The 18,873-nt window shown below is 47.2% G+C and overlaps 1 protein-coding gene across 3 annotated transcripts in view; it reads right to left on the reverse strand.

The window, feature by feature from the left end:
• Nucleotides 1-18,873, reverse strand: part of CERS2 (ceramide synthase 2) — a 272,224-nt gene that overhangs the window by 52,077 nt on the left and 201,274 nt on the right. For all 3 annotated transcript variants that reach the window (XM_069649755.1, XM_069649754.1, XM_069649756.1), the window contains exons 5-7: nucleotides 3,790-3,847; nucleotides 3,652-3,702; nucleotides 2,913-3,005 (exon numbers count right to left, since the gene is read on the reverse strand). In XM_069649755.1, coding sequence (XP_069505856.1) covers nucleotides 2,913-3,005; nucleotides 3,652-3,702; nucleotides 3,790-3,847 — 202 coding nt within the window. The remainder of the gene's footprint in view (nucleotides 1-2,912; nucleotides 3,006-3,651; nucleotides 3,703-3,789; nucleotides 3,848-18,873) is intronic.

Below are 18,873 nucleotides of genomic sequence, written 5' to 3' on the forward strand. Positions count from 1 at the left end.
AAGGAGCAGCTGGATCCTTAAAGGCCACCTTGGTACAGAGAAGGCGACCAGTAACCCGGCATTGTTCATTGGTGCCGCCAAGAAAGATCATCACATGACCCAACAAGCCCCTTTCAAATGAAAAAAAAAAAAGGAGTACACAGTATATCGATAGTAAGGCGGCAGAAGATCTGCAGGGGGGGCTTTGCCCAAAGCCTACCAGCATATATTAACAAGAAAAATGATTGATCTGGTGTAAGGTTTTCAAATGCAAAAAGGCCGTGGAAATACAGGTAAATAGTTTTTGGCGCATTAGTGAAATTTGTTGTACCAAGAGAACTTCTCATGATGACACAATCAATAGAAGGAATAGAAAGAATTCACTCAGTGGGAAAGACAGCTCTGTGCTGCATATATTGCAATGGAGAAGGTCTCCAAATGCGAATTCCACGGGACGATGTTCCCTGGCTTCATCATGGAGATTGCCACCGCACCAAAGATCTGAAAGCAGGGTAAAGAGGTCTGTGACATTTAAAAAAACCTTTGAGAGGTCCGACTTGTTCCAGACACGGCACAACCTTAAACTTGTCAACACCAATGTATCCTTCGGAAATACGTTCCTACCATCAGCCCCACTTTGTGGCTTTATTTTGTGGCAAGGTCCTAGATAAAGCAATGGCAGCAGACTGATATGGGACAGCAGAGCAGAGAAAGGCAGCGATCAGTGGAGCTGAAACCCTAAATGACCACTTAAGAAAAGCGATCAAACGTGGCCACAGTCACAGGGCACTCAGTCATGGGGTTGGGGTCCCCTCATAGAGCTGGGGCTAGAGGGTGGTGGGTCCCCTGCAGTAGTGTCCACACACTTCAGAACCTACACAATGCGTTTTGGCAGTGGCTGTTGATTGGGTGGGGGCCCAGTTGTCTTGTGCAGGTTTGCGCTCACCACAGAGCCAAGTGCCCAGACCTCCCTATTGGTGCCACGTTAGCATCACCCCCACAAGGCAGTGTGACATAGATCGGTCAACACAACGTCTTCGTTTCGAGCCAGACCAGGAAATGGTTGTGGTTGGCTGCGTGCAGCCATGGTCGATCTGGTTTTGGCACACTGCAATAGCTTTGTTAAGCAATTATCTTCCAACTGCATATCTTTGAATCTTACATTTCATTTTGGGATTTGTCTACAATAGCATCACTTCTTCACATTGTGGCTCACCAGACTCATTGTGCTGAAGTGTTTAGATACACTACATGCAAAACATTGGGTGAAGAGTGCAGCCCTGGCTATATTATATTTTCCCAGCACTGGATTAGAGAACTGTTTCCAATGGTAGCATGTGCCTACTTCTTCCCAAATGTATTGACCCGCAGAGAAATTAAGTGAGCGATTCCTACTTCTTTCTATGCATAAAACATGTCCAGCTCTGTGTGCATGTTCTTTCACTGCCCATTTATCATTTGAGCACCATCTGAAGAAGTTGTCCGTGGAACTTCGAAAGCTTATGCATCTACCATCTCAGCATAATATTTTCAGTTAATCCAACAAAAGGGATCAAAACTCGGATTTTGTTTGATTTTAAGGCTGGGCTAACATGCCGTGTTAGCCCAGCCTTAAAATCAAAAAAAATCCGAGTTTTGATCCCTTTTGTTGGATTAACTGAAAATATTATGCTGAGATGGTAGATGCATAAGCTTTCGAAGTTCCACAGACAACTTCTTCAGATGGTGCTCAAATGATAAATCGACTCTTTTCTGTCTGCACATTAAGTGATGAAGACTGAACCGGATGTAGACCAGAGGGGTGGATTCACTTAGGTGACCGCCATCTTGGCAGCAGGTGTAAGCAGGCCCTTCCGCCCTACGGATTTGACCCTCTGGCAGGCTGTTTATTCCCCATTTTAAACCCACGCCATATCGTAGTGCCTTTCTTTGGCCACAAGTCTCATTTCTGTGACGTGCAGCCTGGGCGTGGAGTCTCACCAACCCCCATAATGTCCTAGAGTTTACAACACACACTGTCTCACAAATATTCAGATTGCACCGAGACTGTCAGCGAAATGGTGCACGGTCACCCTGTTTTTCAGGACCCTTTGTTTTGGTTTTGAAGCTGCACCGCGTTTCGCAGTTGTACACCATAGAGTCGGATTGTTGAAAGCTGTGCCGTGATGCACGGCCTTTCAAGCTATTCCAGGACTACTTGTAGTTCTCTACACAGTGCATGGATTATTTTGTCTTGGTTTGCGGTTCAGCCGTTTACTCCACAGCAGCACACTTCACACCCAACTAAAACAATATGCCATTGTTGCACTATTGCCTACACCTACGAGCATGTTAATGAAATGCAACCTCCTGCCACGCCTGCTGCATCATTCCGGGACTCGTGGCGTGTATCCAACACAAGCCATGCCATGCCATTCCTACTCTTTGAAATCTTTGACCCTCCCGAGTGAATATGGAAACATCCATAACAGGGCTGAGCCCTCATTGGCAGCTGGCTTGCCAGATGCAGATGAGCAACCAAGCCCCGAGGCCTAGCCCTGACATCCACCCACCATGAATATCCAAACAAGCCATCTATTTATCATATGCAGCCAACACCCTAAATATGGGGCGCAAGGAGTAATCCACTTCCCACACAAACATGTGAGCGACAGACGCTCGCTTATGCAGCCGAACAACCTGCCCATTATACAAGTGACTCACCCTCCACGAATTGCAGTGCACAGTTTAAAATCCTACCTGCCACATGCAGCAGAGCAACTGACTGGCCTAAACCATAGACCCACCCACAGCATGTAGCCGGAGACCCACATATTGAAAGGCCAGTCTAGCCACATACTGCACGGCCCATCAACCCATAAGCAGCGTGCAGTAGAGCAACACATGCACCACCTAATGCTGAACCACTCGCTGCGCGCAGCCAGGTGACCCACCTTTCGCTTCACATCGGAGGCCACACGAAACAGCAGCGACCAGTAGAAGCCAAGTTCAATCATGTAATACCAGTACTGGGAGGGCAGCAGGGTCTGAGGAGCAAAGATAGAGGATGATTAGGGTTCAAGTAGTCCCAGGGTGCCCAGTGTGTTCCTCCCTCACAGGGTTAACATTCGCTTCTGCAGGACATACTGTACGCGTGGAAGTCATGCCGATATGTAGGCTACCAGCTCTTTTGCCCAGAGTGCCTTTCAACCTGTGTCTCTTTGAGGGGTGTTAGCCTTGTGCTGGATGCAGGTTCCGCCCTCCTCACTTATCTAGGCCGTGCTCCAACGCCCAAACAGTAGCAATGCCCGTGGTGTAGGCTGCGTAATGCCCTCAGAGCGTGTGCACCCCTGTACTGGCCATGACACAGTAGACTTTGCACCTCCAGTAAAGACCTTGCTCACTATGTAGGCCACATCCCTGGGTAAGCAATATGCCTTTGACCTGTGCCTCGTGCAGACTTTGCTCTGGTGTGTGTTTGGTCAAACATGCTCCCATATAGGCAGTACCTTTGTTCTAAGATGGGACACCGCTGGAAGCCCTGTCCATCCCTGTACGGCATACCAACTAAATTCTGTGGAGCAGATCTTCCTCTAGACTGTGCCCCACTGTTGCATGCATCCTACAGATCTTGTGTTCCAACCCGAGAGAATGCCCTGTAGTGACAAGTCCCATTACCCCCACCTCACTTACCTGTTTGGGAAATCCCTTCCACACCTCACGCAAGTCATAAAACCAGGGTTTCTGTTGGGATGAAGAGGAACAGGTCAGACCATGAACCCAGGGACAGAACGGTGGCACAAGTGCAAGCAGTGACCGTGCTGTACTTACATCAGCGAGGACGACGATCCCAGCAATGAATGCAACCAGGTAGAAGGTGAACCGCCAACTGCAGACAAGTAAAATATTAGGGTTAATCAGGCTCCAGGAGAAAAAGGACAGGACACAAGGGACATTCCAGGCAAAGGGGTGAGACCTGCGATATAAGACGTCAGGCCACAGGACAAACATCTTTGAACAACAAAACCCGTGCCAAGCAACAGGACATACTTGTAATCAGTCTACAGAGATAACCTACGACATGCCAAGCAACATTATATGCGAGATGTTAGGGCAAGGGATGCACCCTGGGACTGGGAGGATAGCTCGGGGGCAACGTTCTGGTAGTGGAAGCAAGACAACGAGGAGCAACACAGGTTCGATTCCCAGGTCCGTGCTTAGAAACCCCTGGGTATTAAGTGGGTTATAAAGAACCCATTACAATTACATTTACTAGCCAGGGTACGAAAGATCTCGTTACACTGCGTTCTGTTGGGCCACAGGAAGGTACATGTGGTATGTAGGCACCAGATGCAACCTGTACCATACCACACCAGGCCACGGATAGCATCTGACATGCCACGCTAGGCTAGAATACACAATCTGCGACATGTCATGTCACACCAGGCAATGAAACTGCCACCACTTAGGTGGGCTGGATGCAAAGGAAGACAGCAATGCGGAGTGTGACAGGTTTATTTTGCAATGCACGGATGGAGGCTTTCATTCATCCCCTTGCATACAGTGAGTAGTACATGCAGAGCAACACAGGTTCGAATCCCGGGTCTGGCTTAGAAATGTCTTTGGTATTAAGCTGCGTTATAAAGAAACGAATAAAAACAATATAAGAAATATGATATAATAATAAGTTAAGATATACGAGACTTCCAGGTGGAACCCATGATATGATATTTGTAACGTGCTTAATACCCAGAGGTTTCCAAGCCCGACCCGGGGATCAAACCTGTGGTGCTCGTGTCGTCTTGCTTCCAAGGCGAGCACGTTGCCCCTGAGCCAAGAAGCTCAACCTCTGGAAATCTATGCCTGCCGGTGAGACAAAATCCTTAAACTCAACCTTAAGAGGATGGGAGCAGAAGCTGGGCACAGCATTAGGAGCCTATTCTGGGCGGGGCCAGTGTACAAAGTGTGTAAGCAAGAATGGCCAATAGGAGACAAGGTAGAGGTCAGGTGGGGAACCAGAGTGGAGAACCCAGGAGGGTGATCAGAATTCATCCTGATGCGGCGCAAGCAGAGGTTTAGCCGGAGTCGAATTTCAACAGTGTAGCTAAAATGGAAATAAGAGAAAAAATAAGGTTTTGGAAGAGGGCACATATGGTGTGATGTGGACCCCTACATCCCAAGGTGGCGAACAACAAGCACCAAATGGGGTATGGAACGACCAGGTTATGGAGAAGGAAAAAAAGTGAGAGATTAAGTGGTCGAAGACGAGAGTGCATGCAAACTATGAAGTGACTTTTTGCCTCATTACAATTGTTCCAGTCCAGAAACAACGGTGACAGTAAGCCTACTGGCACTGTTCTTTCCGTAACGGCACATTACAACACTGCAGGCGGGTGGCACCCCGCCCGCCAGGTTCACACCTGCCAGGCGAAACAGCACCCGCCTGCAGAGTTTTCACGGCAACACCAGTATCGAACGGTCCTATAGGACTCCATGGGAATGGGGACTAAACATTACTGGTGCCCGACTTTCCGGCCACCGGACTTGGAATAGCACGCTGGGACCAGGAAGACAGGCGCCAGTAATTTTAAGATTCCAGTGGCAACCCTCCGATAGCACCGGCAGGCTTACCGCTGGACTCGTAATGAGGCCCTATGCAACTAGAGACCCTTGGGAACTCCCTTGCAACTCCTTGCACCACTTCTGCGACCCCTCGTTATGGGGGAGGGGGGGCAGCTCAGATTTAAAAGACAAATTCTCTTTTTGAAATCACTCGACTTCAGAAAGAAATGGTTTTCGTAACGGAAATCATTTCTTTTTGAAATCCAAGCGCGTTACCCCTCAGGATATGGAGGACTCGGCTCTGCTCTGCATGACTGGAAGATGAGGAGCAACTGATTCGGGAAGGTGAGGAAATATATTTTTTAATTTCAAGTGTGTATGTATATTGCGCAATGTACTTGTGTGTATATTGTGTAATATGCATGTGTGCGAGTGATGGTGAATGGGTGCATGTGTAAATGAGCAAGTGTATGATGTGCGAATGTGTGTGCTTGTGTTCAATGCCTGGATTACTTACCGGTACTCTTCATTACTCCTAGTCCTACTCTTCCTCATGCCAGTGCTTGCCTTTGAAGCACTGTGCCTTATCTAAGTACTGAGACGAGGAATAGCAATGTGGAGGTAAATCTGGGCAAAGGAGCCGGTTTTGGGGGTTTGAAGTAGGAGAGTGGACTTGTGGGAATGGTGCGGCAGGAGAGGGATGCGCTAATACATAACAGTCATCAATGATATATATATATATATAGATATATATAGATAAAGCAGGCATGAGATCTGTTACAAGTGGCTAGACTGGCATTTGGGTGCAGCCAGTCTATCCTTTCCTTACTGTGGCATTGTATATTTTGCTGGTCATCTGTGATAAAGTCAGGATGAGAATTGTTATTGCGTGGTTTGATTGGCATTTTGGTGCAGCCACTCTAGGTATGTCTTACTGTATCATTGCATTTTTAATAGCAAAGTGATAAGGTAGCTCAGCTGGTCTCAAGTTAGAATCCCGGCAAGCCCAACTCAGCCTTTCAATCTCCTCACGTTACTTAAAAAGTATCCACTTCGGTTGGGAGGATAATTGTATGTGAATATGTGCTATGTATGGCGCTTTGGTGAAAGCGCTATACAACTAACAAATCATTAGCATGAGTTCAAGCTTTAATGCTCCAGCGCACCGTTGGTGACTTGCATCTATTGCATTTTTGGATAATGTATTATCGCAGCAACTGGCAATATGGGGGCTTTACTTATCATAATGAAAATACCCAACATGCAGCTACAACTGGTATAATATGGACGTACCTGTCTAAATGCTGAAACAGCATATTTATGGCAGTGCCTCGGCCTATGTTGATTCTAGTCGGTCTAACCCCATCATATCATGACCCCATCCATGGAATATGAAGGCAGCACTATTGTTAAAATGTGGTTGTTATCTAAAATATTCTTGCTAGCTTTAGAAGCCATTACAATTCTACATGAACGTACGTTTTTCTTACGCCCACAAGCCACCACCCTTGATGTCACCAGTGTTAAATAGGAACTAATGCCATTCGTGTCAAAGGTCATGTGACATCACTTCCTGTGATCTCATCTGGTGTGTAATGTCACTTACGCTACCCCAATAACTAAACCAAATAACATCCATAGGCACATTAAAAAGTGGTAACCAATAAACATCCATATGCACATTAAATACACAAATTTAATGTGCCTATGGATGTTTATTGGTTACCACTTTTTGCCTGTGTATGCTCTTAATTTATATTTTTTGGTCAATACTTGATATTTTATTATGTCAGTTTCGACTAGCCCTGATTTGAAGAAGACACTTGTGTGTCAAAACACGCGTTATCTGGAAAGGGCAACCTATTAAACACATATACTTTTCACCCAATTTACAACATGGTGTAGTTTTTAAAGTGTGGAGCTTTCTGTTTACTGTTTTCTCCAAGGGGTCGGGGTTTTGACCCCCTTTTTCTGCCCAGCACTCAACTGCGACGCAATTCCAATTTGTACTAGCAACCTGGCATATGGGACTATAAATTGGTACCAAAAAACCCCAGAACTTTTTAACATAATTAATGATCAGGTCTACCCCGCCCCCTTTCATCTCCCATTTCCTGAAAGGTTCCGATATTCACCATGGCCCCACCTATTTAACTCCTTTGCCTCCTCATCCCCCCCTTCCCATCTCAGGTAGTGTCTCTTTGATTGGTCTATTCTCCCATAGCCTAGTGGCCAACGTGAGCCGTTTGTCTGAAACCAGGGGTCGGTGGGCCCGATGCCATGCAATCCCCACAGGTTTCGTAGTAGATGCTGCGTGATCAGCAATGCTCTGTCCTCAGTGTTTCATTCACCCACTTTTGAAGCTTTTTTGCCCATGGCAGTGTATAGTAGTAGTGATTCTTGGCAGACAAACAAATCCAATTACTGTCCGCCGTTTAATGTCAAAAGACACAAGAAGTTGACGGCTTTGTTTTTTTAATATGTGCAGCAGCGGGGCAGGAAACACAAGACCTTTTAGTAAAAGTAAGTACTGTGTTCAATGACCACAGCAAACGCTGGCGCAATTGTGTTACCACAAGTTTCCAAATGGGGAACAAATTCAATGAAACGTTATTTTTTTTTAAAGGACGTTGCAAGTGAATGCTTTTGGTTGGTGTTAATGCAGCTACAAAAGGAAGCAACCAATGGAGCAAACTCATTCAATATTTGGCAGAGGTCTTCTATTTTTATAAGCCGTGTAATACTACTACCGCGCTCCATCAAGTCATAGCTCTAGTCACTGGCTGAGTTTGCAGCCTGCCACTGGATGCATTCCACAGTACTCGTCCCCAAAAAGCTACCTTACAAGTTTCAAGGAAACCCAGAAACCATCTGGTCAGTGACTACTGGAGAAGGTCAGCGCCCCCCACAAGAAGGTGCAGTTACTTTTTTCCAGTCAGTCTTTCCAGCATTCACAGACCTCACTCTTTTTCTGCAACATGAATATTCCATGTTCATGTTCTGTCCAGCCAATTAAAGCTTATGCTGAGAAAAGTAAGACAAAAAGTTGTCGTTCCTCTAGGATTCCAGTATCCAATGGAACGGTTGGACACAGACCAGCCACAGATCTAGCCAAAGTGGCGGCTTTATAGGGAGAAACAAAGCGGTTTACAAGCGAAGCAGAGGTTGCAAACCTCAACAGCGGTCATTGCTTTCTACTCCTCCGCGTAGGACACTTTACATATTGGCTCCCTTTTAAATGGCAAAGCGTTCAGGCCCTGTTTGTTGTTTTTGATCACTGTGCAACTAGCAACACTTTCCATTCTAAAATGTCAAGAGTGCTTCAAACCTTGATGAGCAGTTTATGGTCAAGCTGCAAGATGTATTTATGGCGATGATGCATACAAAGGACATTCCAGTTTCTCTATGGGAACATACAGAATTGTGGTAGAAACATTTGATTGTTTCCCCAACAGTGTACCATTGCATGGGTGCGTATGGGCATTCGTGTGTCTGCTGAAGATTCCTGGTCTTGAGCACTTTGTTTTCGAGATCTGTCCTCAGGTGCAAGTCTTGTGTTTGGAATCCTTCATAGTAAAGCAGAAGAATGTCTTTTTAGCACAGTACGGAACAATTGACCGATTTTAAGCTAAAACTGGACATTGAAAAAACTCAAAGTTCCATAATAACTCTCAAAGACCCATGCTACACCTTGAAGCTTCTTGAGAAGCCAAGAAAGTGACATGGAAGTAAAATAAATAGAACAAAAACACTAGATTGCATGCATCACTTCGTCTTTTTCCAAGATGTCCTCATGGCCTGCTGACACGAGTGACGTTACATGTCAATAAACTTCAGAGAATGCAAGCCAAAATGGCGAATGATCTGAAATATTAGATAGCCGCACACCCAAAAAAACAAAGGCGATTCTGCAAAACAAATCTTTGCATTCTCTTTTCACCTGAAAAGCATTTCTCCAGAAGACACTTTCGTCTTAATTAGGGGCTATGGCATGCTCGGAGCAATATTTACCCCAGCATGCAAAGTAATTCAACTGCCTTCATGCATGCAGTCTTGAACAAAGCTTTAAGGTCAGTCAAACATCATCCATGACCAGTCGTCAGTAAATTGCTATAAAATCCTGTGAGCAGTCTTCATTGTCTTCAATGCAGTCCCATGCCCTGTGAGCAGTATTCAATGAAGTCTCCCATGTAGTCTCCTGCGAGCAGTCTTTAATGCACAGCCCTCAATGTAAGGCTATGGAATCATCTGTGCGTAGGCTTCAATGTCAGCAAGCCCTCATCTGTGGGCATTCTTCAATGTCAACAAGCCCTCAATGTAGACTATTGAATAATCTGTGCGCAGGCTTCAATGTCAGCAAGCCCTCATCTGTGAGCATTATTCGATGCAAGCCCACAGTCCTCTTTGATCAGTCTTCATTGCAGTCGTCCATGGCCTCTGACCAGTGATCAGCAGAAACTATATTGCAAGTCTAAGGCATGCTGTGTTAGTCTTTGCATTCTTCAAAGCATTCCCAACGAGCAGGTGCGTGCACCTCCTGCGCATTCTCGAAGCAATGTGTTCAAAGATCGCAATACACCCTGGAAAATGGTCTTTTATGGTTGGCAACAAAAGTGTAAACATGGGGAAACAATCCAGTAAAAACAAGAACCCTGCAAATGAATCCGGGGGTCCCTTTTGGGTTGTCCAACAGCTGTCAATATGTCAGCAATCTTCAGCACAGCCCTCATTGGCAGGATATAGCGTCCTCCGTGCAGTCTTAAGAGTCTTCAGTGCAGTCCCTCAGTATCAGCCATCCATCCTCTCCGAGCAGTCCAGCATTCAATGTTGGATTACCATTTTCTGGGAGCAGTCTTCAGCACAGTTTTCAGCGCAAAGCAACAAGTCATCTTTGCACCTGAATATATGTCGGACAACAATTATCTGTGAGCAACCTCAGCACACTCTATGCAAAACATTTGAGTCCACTGAGCAGCCAATGTCCGATGCATTCCCCTCTGAGCAACTTCCATTGGAAGCCATCCATCCACTGGGAACTGTCTTTAGCACAGTTTTCAATGTGACACAATAACAGCATCTTTCCATAGGATTCATCGCCAGCCAACAATTACCTGTGAAGTCCCCACACAAACGCAAGTCAAGTCAAGGGAGTCCTCTTGAGCATTTGCCAATCAAGGCAACCACCATTTATGCAAAGTCTAGAACGCAGTCTGTGATCCAAGGTCAATTCTACACAAGTTTAAAGTTGCTTTATTATATGTAATAAAAAAAAAAAAAACTGCTAAAGAGGTTTCTGTTGGTTGCTTCTTGATACCATTATTCTTTGTGGTTTGCACTGCCAGATATCACTGTGCAATGATCCTTTTTGTCGCTTTGTCTTTACCTAAAATGCTCTTGAAAGTTACCATCAAAGAAAAACATAAGGAAACAAAAAGGTGTTCCAAAGAACAGTTTTTGTAAAAGGCACAATGTCACTTCGCGTTACGTCATTCCAAATGCTAATTTATAGTTACTCGTATGGATTTTGAAAGGTTTTGCGCTCTGGCAAAAGATGTGGCATGCGGCAAGACAATCTGCACGACAGCCAATTACTTGCTGCAAGGTAACGCATGCCATTTCATGAGTGAGAAATCTCAGGCATTCCCACAGGGCGGCACATGAGGGGTTAACACCATGCTACTGTTAATCATGTTACTAACATCATCTGTATAATCTTCTGGGATTTCGTGTGCTTATAAAATGACACTTGCTTTAACGTTGGGCGTTGTTACAAGCAGCTTATCCAGTTTCCTCTGTGGTATTTTCCTCTTCTGATTGGCCCGTTTGTGTGCCTGCTTTAGAGCCCTGCTCATTTACCTTCCAAATGTGTTATTGCATTTTTGCCAGCAGCTACTCTCCTGCTGCTGGATTCAATTTCAGTGTTTTGGGTTTCACTCTCTTCTTGGCACCACTCTTATCCTGACAGTGGGCACTCTGAACACTCCCCTCTTCCTTCCATAGCTTCCTGCTCAAACTCCGCTCTTCCTCTTCCTCCTTCCCTCAAGAGCTTCCAGCGACTCCTTCACAGGTTCTTCATTGGTAACCAGTCGTTAGGAGGGACACAAAAGCAGGAAAGAGGCTGAGAGAGGCTACAAGGTGCAAACCTAAGAGTCTTGTTTATCATTTCTCTGGAGTGTCACTGGGTTTGCCCTGTCCATTTCAAAGCAACACCATCCCTGCTCACCACCAGGTTTTCTCACTCAACCTGCATCCTGCCTTGTGGTCTCGGCCCATCTTGGCCCTGTACAGTGCAGTCTCGGGAGTTAGGTGCTGCCCATTCCTTGGTACCCATGTACCTCTTAAAGATCAGAAAACACAATCTAGGACACCACAAACAACCGAGAACCGGATCCTCACGCAAGCCAGGAAACAAAGCCTATGTCATGCTAGGCCATGTAACGACATATTGGGAGACCACGCTCAACATAGGGAGTCCCTCCCGCCCCCAATTAAACAAGCCCACAATAGACAGTTTATTTAGGATTCAACACACCGAATCTATGACTCAGAGCCACGTAGATCTCTCCCCCCCTGCCCCCCCCAACGCTGACAATGAGCCAAGAACCAGGCAGGGATATAGGCAGAATATATATGCATTTATAGTTTAGGCTCCATGAGGTTTGGTTTAGGTTACACACGCCACCTTTGTGGCAGACAACAAAGCTTCAATTAAGGCAAATAGTACTTGAAGTTTAGAGTAAACACAAAGCGCAGTTAACACGAGAACACTTTCCACATGGAGAGGGAGAGAGAATATTGATCACACGAGAACACTTTCCACATGGAGAGGGAGAGAGAATATTGATCATTGGAAATTACACCAGTTTCACTTTGCAAAGCGCCTCTCCCCAGCACCAAAAACCCATGCATCAGCAAAATGCAGCACCTCTCGGTTTAAAGGCCAGGTCTAGGGAACAGGGATAGTTTAGAACTTTTGTTTTGGGGCCAAGGGCACCTCTTTTGTTTAATGAGTGGTGACGATTGGGATTTTCGTTTTAGTTTGAGAATACCTTTTATTTAAAAGCAAGGTTTGGGAATGGTGACAATTATCAATTCCGTTTTTTTGTATCAAGGATACATCTCCTTGAAAGGCAGGGTTTTTGGAAGTGGTGTAAATTGGGATTTTTGTTTTAGGCACAAGGACCTTTGTGTTATAAAGGCAAGGTTTGGGAATGGTGACAATTACAAATTTGTTTTTTTGTGGCCAGGACACCTCAATTACTTTATGTGACTAACATTATTCCCGCTAAGAGAGTGCGAACGTTTTGAATTTTTCCAAGCTCCACCCTGCCTCAATCTATTTGGGAGTTATTAAATTAATATTCAGTCAAAGGTGTTAAGGGTCTACACAATTCTCCCCCCACTCACTATGTAGGGAAGATGTTAAAGCAGGCAGATTCCCCCCCCCCCAACCCCACACACACACTTAGTTTTAAGTGGATAATTTCTACTTACATGGGACCTCTGTTCTGGGGCGCTTGGTGTAGACAGCCAGGCTCCTCTTTGACTGAAGAGACCAGACCCTGAGCTGTACAGAGATCATCACCAGCTTTCCTCCCCGATCACGCTTCTCCTTAAGGATCAAGGCCTAGTCAGCTTTTGGCTTCCCCCAGTTTTTCTCTCCAAGGCAAAGTTTAAGGCATCTCAATGTTAAGGCCGCTTCACCAAAGATGGTTTTAGGCAGCTCTCCATCTCCTTCTCCGTCTTTCTGGGTCTCCTCAATTCTGTCTATATCTACCTTTCCATAGTGGAAGCCCTTGTTACTCTGCAAGCCCTTCCCATGGAAACTTACTATTAGGAGGCTCTAACTTATGTTCTCCAGCATAGGATCTTACATAGATTCCCATTCTCTGAACATTCCACGTCAGGCTGGAAATCCTCAGTTCCTTTTTGATTCCCCTTGCCCTAGGCAAGAAGAATCTACATTTCGTAGCCCAAAACCTGTGTTATGGGTGCTTTTGTTCCCCACCAATGGGACCTTGAGTAGCCCTCCTTCCTCTTCCCCTCAGATTCTAAATGCGTGTTCAGCTGAGCGACCCGCAGACAGCGGGCAAGAGAATACTATCTAATGGGTCAGAGAGGCCATAGCTGGCCGGAGAAGGTCAGCTGTGGCCGGGACAGAAGTTGGGAGCAGAAGGCAGTAAGGCGACAGAAAAATAGAACACCAGCATACGTTCAGGTCAGTGGGAGAGGGCAAGGCCTCCTCAAAGTCACAGCGGGGTGGGGGGTCACAAGGAATACACAAAAACCACAGGGCTGGTCAAAGCCACCACGGCCGTGGGCGTAAGCCCTTCGTTGCCGGCCACTCCAAAAAAAACACTTGAACACATGTCGACGAAAGCCGCTGAGGCACAGAAGGTGCAGAAGCACCCTCTAACCAGCACCACAGAGAAGGAGCGGAAGAAGTCACTTAAGGGGAGCCCGTCGACGTCAACTGCGACGAAGCATAGGGCAGCTAGCCCCTCGAAGTCTCCACTCAAAACTGCCTAGTCGACAACACTTCACAGGCCCAGCTCGTCGATGACACATCAAACAGACTTGTTGACGAAGAAAACCATGGAAAAAGACTGCACAAACACTGTCCCGTTGCCCCTGCCTACAATCTCTGCCGGGGGGGGGGGTCGAGGGGAGGGTTGAGACATCCCCAGGTCCCAAAATACAACAGAAAGAGGGCTTGTTGCAGTCAACGGGGTTGTTGTCGACTGCAACAAGCCCACTCCATTTTTTCGGGACCCGGGGAGAAGAAACATTTTCTGCATGAGATGCAGTCTCTTCGGCCAGGCAAGCCAACACAACCACAACTCAGCTAAGTCTCCCCTATCCAGTACTCCGATGCAATTCCAGAGGAGATATTACAGTACGAAGTCGACACTGACTTTAAGACGCATTAGCAAGCTGAAGGGTCACATTCGGAATAGTCAGTCAGTTGTGATACAGGAGGAGACTCCAACTAGGCTACCAACACCAGGGAGATACATTCCGGAAGGGGATCCATCAGGTGGACAGCCACAGGAAGAGGCAGGACCAGCACTGCCTACTGGGCCCACCCACAAGTCCAACCAAGGGAAGTGTGGGCACTGTTAACCAACTCACAGGCCCTACTATTGATACAAGTACTCTCTTCACTGCAGAAAGTCATCCCTCAGCTCAATGCAGCTCTGATGAGGCCAGTGATGCCGGCCTTACAACCACGTCCTCAACCAGCGGTGCCACAGCAAAGATCAGTAAGGTCCTCCAGAGGACACTCGCAATCCAGGTTGTTTCCCCCCCCCCCCAATCCCCTCTGGCGTCCCACATTCTTCAACTGATACGCAAGGGCAGGAGTACATTGCTGAAGCCGACCGCGCCCAAAAGGAGCCGTACCGTCTCACCACCGGTACATTCATTGCTGGAAGAAGGGGCACTAACAGATACAGATGTGGACGAACCCCGCAACACCACATATTCGTCATTCGACTCCCCGCGGCCGGATGACGATCGGGACACGGATTGCCCACAAGAATTTCCCCAGGACAAGCAGTCAGCAAAACCATCACTCCTGGACGAGATCACAGGATTCCATTCTACAGTCATGAAGGTATGCATCCTCAGAGGATGAAATGGAGTGCTTTTTATTTGACCATATAAGAAGAGGAAGGCAGTGATCTGGATTCCCACCCTTGACCACGTCTGGCATGAGGGACATGAAACCGCCATTCACAATCCCAGCGGTGAAAGGCTGCCTCGCCAAAAATTGTACCGAAATGTCTCACTTCTCAGCCATCTACGGAGTCGGTAGTCTCAGCAGTGGCAAGCCGAAAAGTGAAATCTGAGAAGCAAAAGTGCAATGCCACCAGAAAATGAGGCACAAAAACAGGATGCCTTTGGGAAAAGGTCAGCACAATTGGGGCCATAATAGTGAAAGCAGCGACTCACTAGCCATCATAGCAAGATATGATAGGGAGATGTGGCATAAGCTCACTAGAATTCTGGCGCATCTCCCAGAGGATAAGCATAAGGAGGCAAAAGCGATCTTAAAGGAAGGGGAGGAGTCCTCCAACCGGGGGATCAACATGGCAGTGAACTTGGTGAAAATAGGTTTTAAACAGGTGGCCAACGGGGTGGTCCCAAGGAGACAGGTGTGGCTACGATGTATGGATTTCCGGTCGGATCTTCACCATAAAGTTCTGGACACGCCCTTCGAGGGGGATGAGCTGTTCGGACCCATGATCGATAAAGCTCTTAAAATGATTAAAACAGACACCAACACAGTCAAGTCTTTAACATTGCTACAGAACCGTCTGCCTTTTCGTCAGTTCAGAGGAGCAGTGGGTAGAACATCTACGTCCTCATCCAACAAGGGATGGCAATACTCTAGGGGCTCGACATATTACTCCTAGGGGTACAAAAGCTTACCAGGGGTACCAAAAATCAAATGACTAGACAAAATCAGTGCCACAAGCAGCCCTCCGGATCCCAGAGGGATGGCAGGGCAAGATCCCACAGTGACGATCCATCCTACGGCACCCTGGACGATCTCCAGGTTTGTCCAAAACTGGAGTGGAATAACAAAGGACAAATGGGTACTGGATGTTGTATTGTATGGGCACCTACTAGAGTTCAAACAAACCACCCCTCCCATACCACCAAACCACCAACTGCAGGTGCATAAAACCGCACTCTTGCAAGAAGTGCAGCTAATGCTGCAAAAAAAGGGCCATAGAAAAAGTATCCAGGGACCAAAGAGGAAAGGGAGTATACTTTTTTCCGTCGTCCGCAAACCGGATAGAAAATGGAGGCCCATTCTAGACTACCAGAGGTTAAGCACGTTTATAAGCGCCAGAAGCACATTATGATCATGCTACAGCAGGTCATAGAAGCAATGCAGCACCACGACTACCTCACATCCCCGGATCTCCAGGACGCATACTTTCACATTCCCATGCAGGGCCCCAGAAAGATGTCTAGCTTATGGTCAGAAAGTTGCACTACCGATTCAAGGTCCTTCCACTCGACCTGAAGTCGGATCCACGCACCTTTACAAAGTGCCTCGCACCAGTGGCGGTCAGTCTCCGCAAACAGGGTCACCACGTCTATCCTTATTTAGATGACTGGCTGGTGCACGCCCCATCAAGGAAGGGAGCACAGTCTTCAATGGCAGCGACAGTGCATCCATTACAAATATTAGGCTTCTCCATCAATTACAGAAAATCCTACTTGGTGTCATCCAGGAAGCTTATATTCCTTGGAGTGGAATTCTCCACCCAGGATGTGTCCCTCCCGCGCATGAGGGACTGTCCTCAGAACCATGCTGAAGACAGTCACGCTAAACAAGGTACGAACAGTGTACCAATGCATGCAACTGATCTGGACGATTGCCTCTTGCATACTGCTAGTCCCTCACTGCAGACTCCATACGAGACCGCTACAAGAGTTCCTGGCAGCTAACTGGTCCCAGGTCATCGGATCATTGGGGGACAAAGTGCATATCCCTCCCTAACTGTGCTCGCAACTTCAATGGTGGACAAAACGGACACATTTCTGCAGGGGGAGAATGTTTCAGGATCCAACACCTGACAAAATGCTGACAACGGATGCCTCCCCCTCCTGGGGTGGGGAGCTCACGTGGATCTGCTGCATGTCAGGGGAACTATGGGCGTCCTGGGAGACATCCCAACATATAAATCTGCTTGAACTCAGACCGGTTTGGTGGGCACTCAAGTCATTCCTCCCAATACTGAAGAACCGGACGGTCATAGTCCTCACGGATAATACAACCACAATGTATTAACTCCTGTCCAAGGAAGCTCAACTGACCTGGTGCTGGGCCATTACCCACGGGATCAGAATTCAGGCATTCCACCTTCCGGGGATATAGAATCAGATGGCGGACAGCCTCAGCGGGCAAGTGTCACAAAACCACAAATGGGAGCTCAACTCCTCGACGCTGCAGTCGCTATTCCAGCACTGGGGTTAGACAACAGTGGACCTGTTTGCCATCCACAACAGAAAGTGTGCCAGGTACACCCGCAGGATGCCCCAAAGGGGCTCAATGGGAAACACGTTTGCTTTTGCATGGGACAGTTTGGTCGCATACACGTTACCACTGTTCCCGATCCTGCGCAGGACACTACAGACGATCAAGTGGCACTCCTGAAAGTTGATCCTCATTGCACCAGACTGGCCCCACGAGACCTGGTAGTCCTATGTGGTCCAATTCTCCAGGCACAAACCCATCCGACTCAGCAATTGACCAGACATAACACAAGGCGAGGGGGAAAAAAAAAAAAAAAAAAAATTCTACACCCGACCTGCAGTCACTCTGACTGACGGTGTGGCGCCTGACTTTGCAGAGTTCAGAAGACTAGACATATCACAGGAGTGTAGAGACGTTCTAGCGCCAGCGAGAGCCCCCGCCACCAGCAAGTCATACCACTTGAAGCAGAAACTATTTTGCAAGTGGTGCAAAAACAACGCGGGGGGTGGGGGGTAGGAATACCAGGAAGGCTGAACCCATTCCGGGTGACGCCGGAGGAGGTACTACCATACCTGCAGGGCCTTGTACACAATTATATTAAAGTGCATTTGGAGGCCATCTCTATGTACACAAGATGGGAAAAAGGCATTTACCTCTACGGACACCGGCTCAAAGCATTTCCTCAAAGGCCTTTTTAAAAGTTTCCCACCAGTAAAACAGATATCGCCAGAATGGAACCTTAATACCGTACTCTCAGGACTCATGAGGAAACCGTTTGAGCCTATCGCCTCTACACCACCAAGATATCCGTCATGGAAAATGGCCTCCCTAGTGGCTATTACATTGGCTATGAGGGCATCGGAGCTGCAAGCCCTTGCCGTTAACCAACCATCTTCCGTTTCCAAAAGGACAGGGTACTCATGACGAACCCGCAATTTGTTCCCAAAGTCCCCACGGACTTTCACAAGACTTCCAGGTTAGCCTTGCCAGCTTTCTTTAGCAAGCCGTAGTCATTGGCGGAGGTGGCGTTACACTCGCTCAACCTCAAGCGAGCATTAAAATACCACATTAACAGGAGAGTCCTTCAGGAAGTCAATGCAACTCTTCATAGAATATGGGCCGACGAATAAAGGCAACGCTCTTTCCAAGCAAAGCATAGCGAGGTGGACCTCGGCCATTGTTTTCTGCCATAGGTCTGCAGGGAAGCCCCACCAGGCTCCACCGCAAGGAATTCAATGAGAGCTACAGCGGCATCGGCGGCATGGTGGCCAGAGGGTCCCAATCACAGACATCTGTCAAGCAGCTACCTGGTTAGTGCTACATATGTTTACAAAGCACTACTGCCTGGAGAAGCAACA

Source organism: Ambystoma mexicanum, chromosome 1p (assembly GCF_040938575.1).
Source record: "Ambystoma mexicanum isolate Mex_15411 chromosome 1p, UKY_AmexF1_1, whole genome shotgun sequence".
Classification (NCBI taxonomy): domain Eukaryota; kingdom Metazoa; phylum Chordata; class Amphibia; order Caudata; family Ambystomatidae; genus Ambystoma; species Ambystoma mexicanum.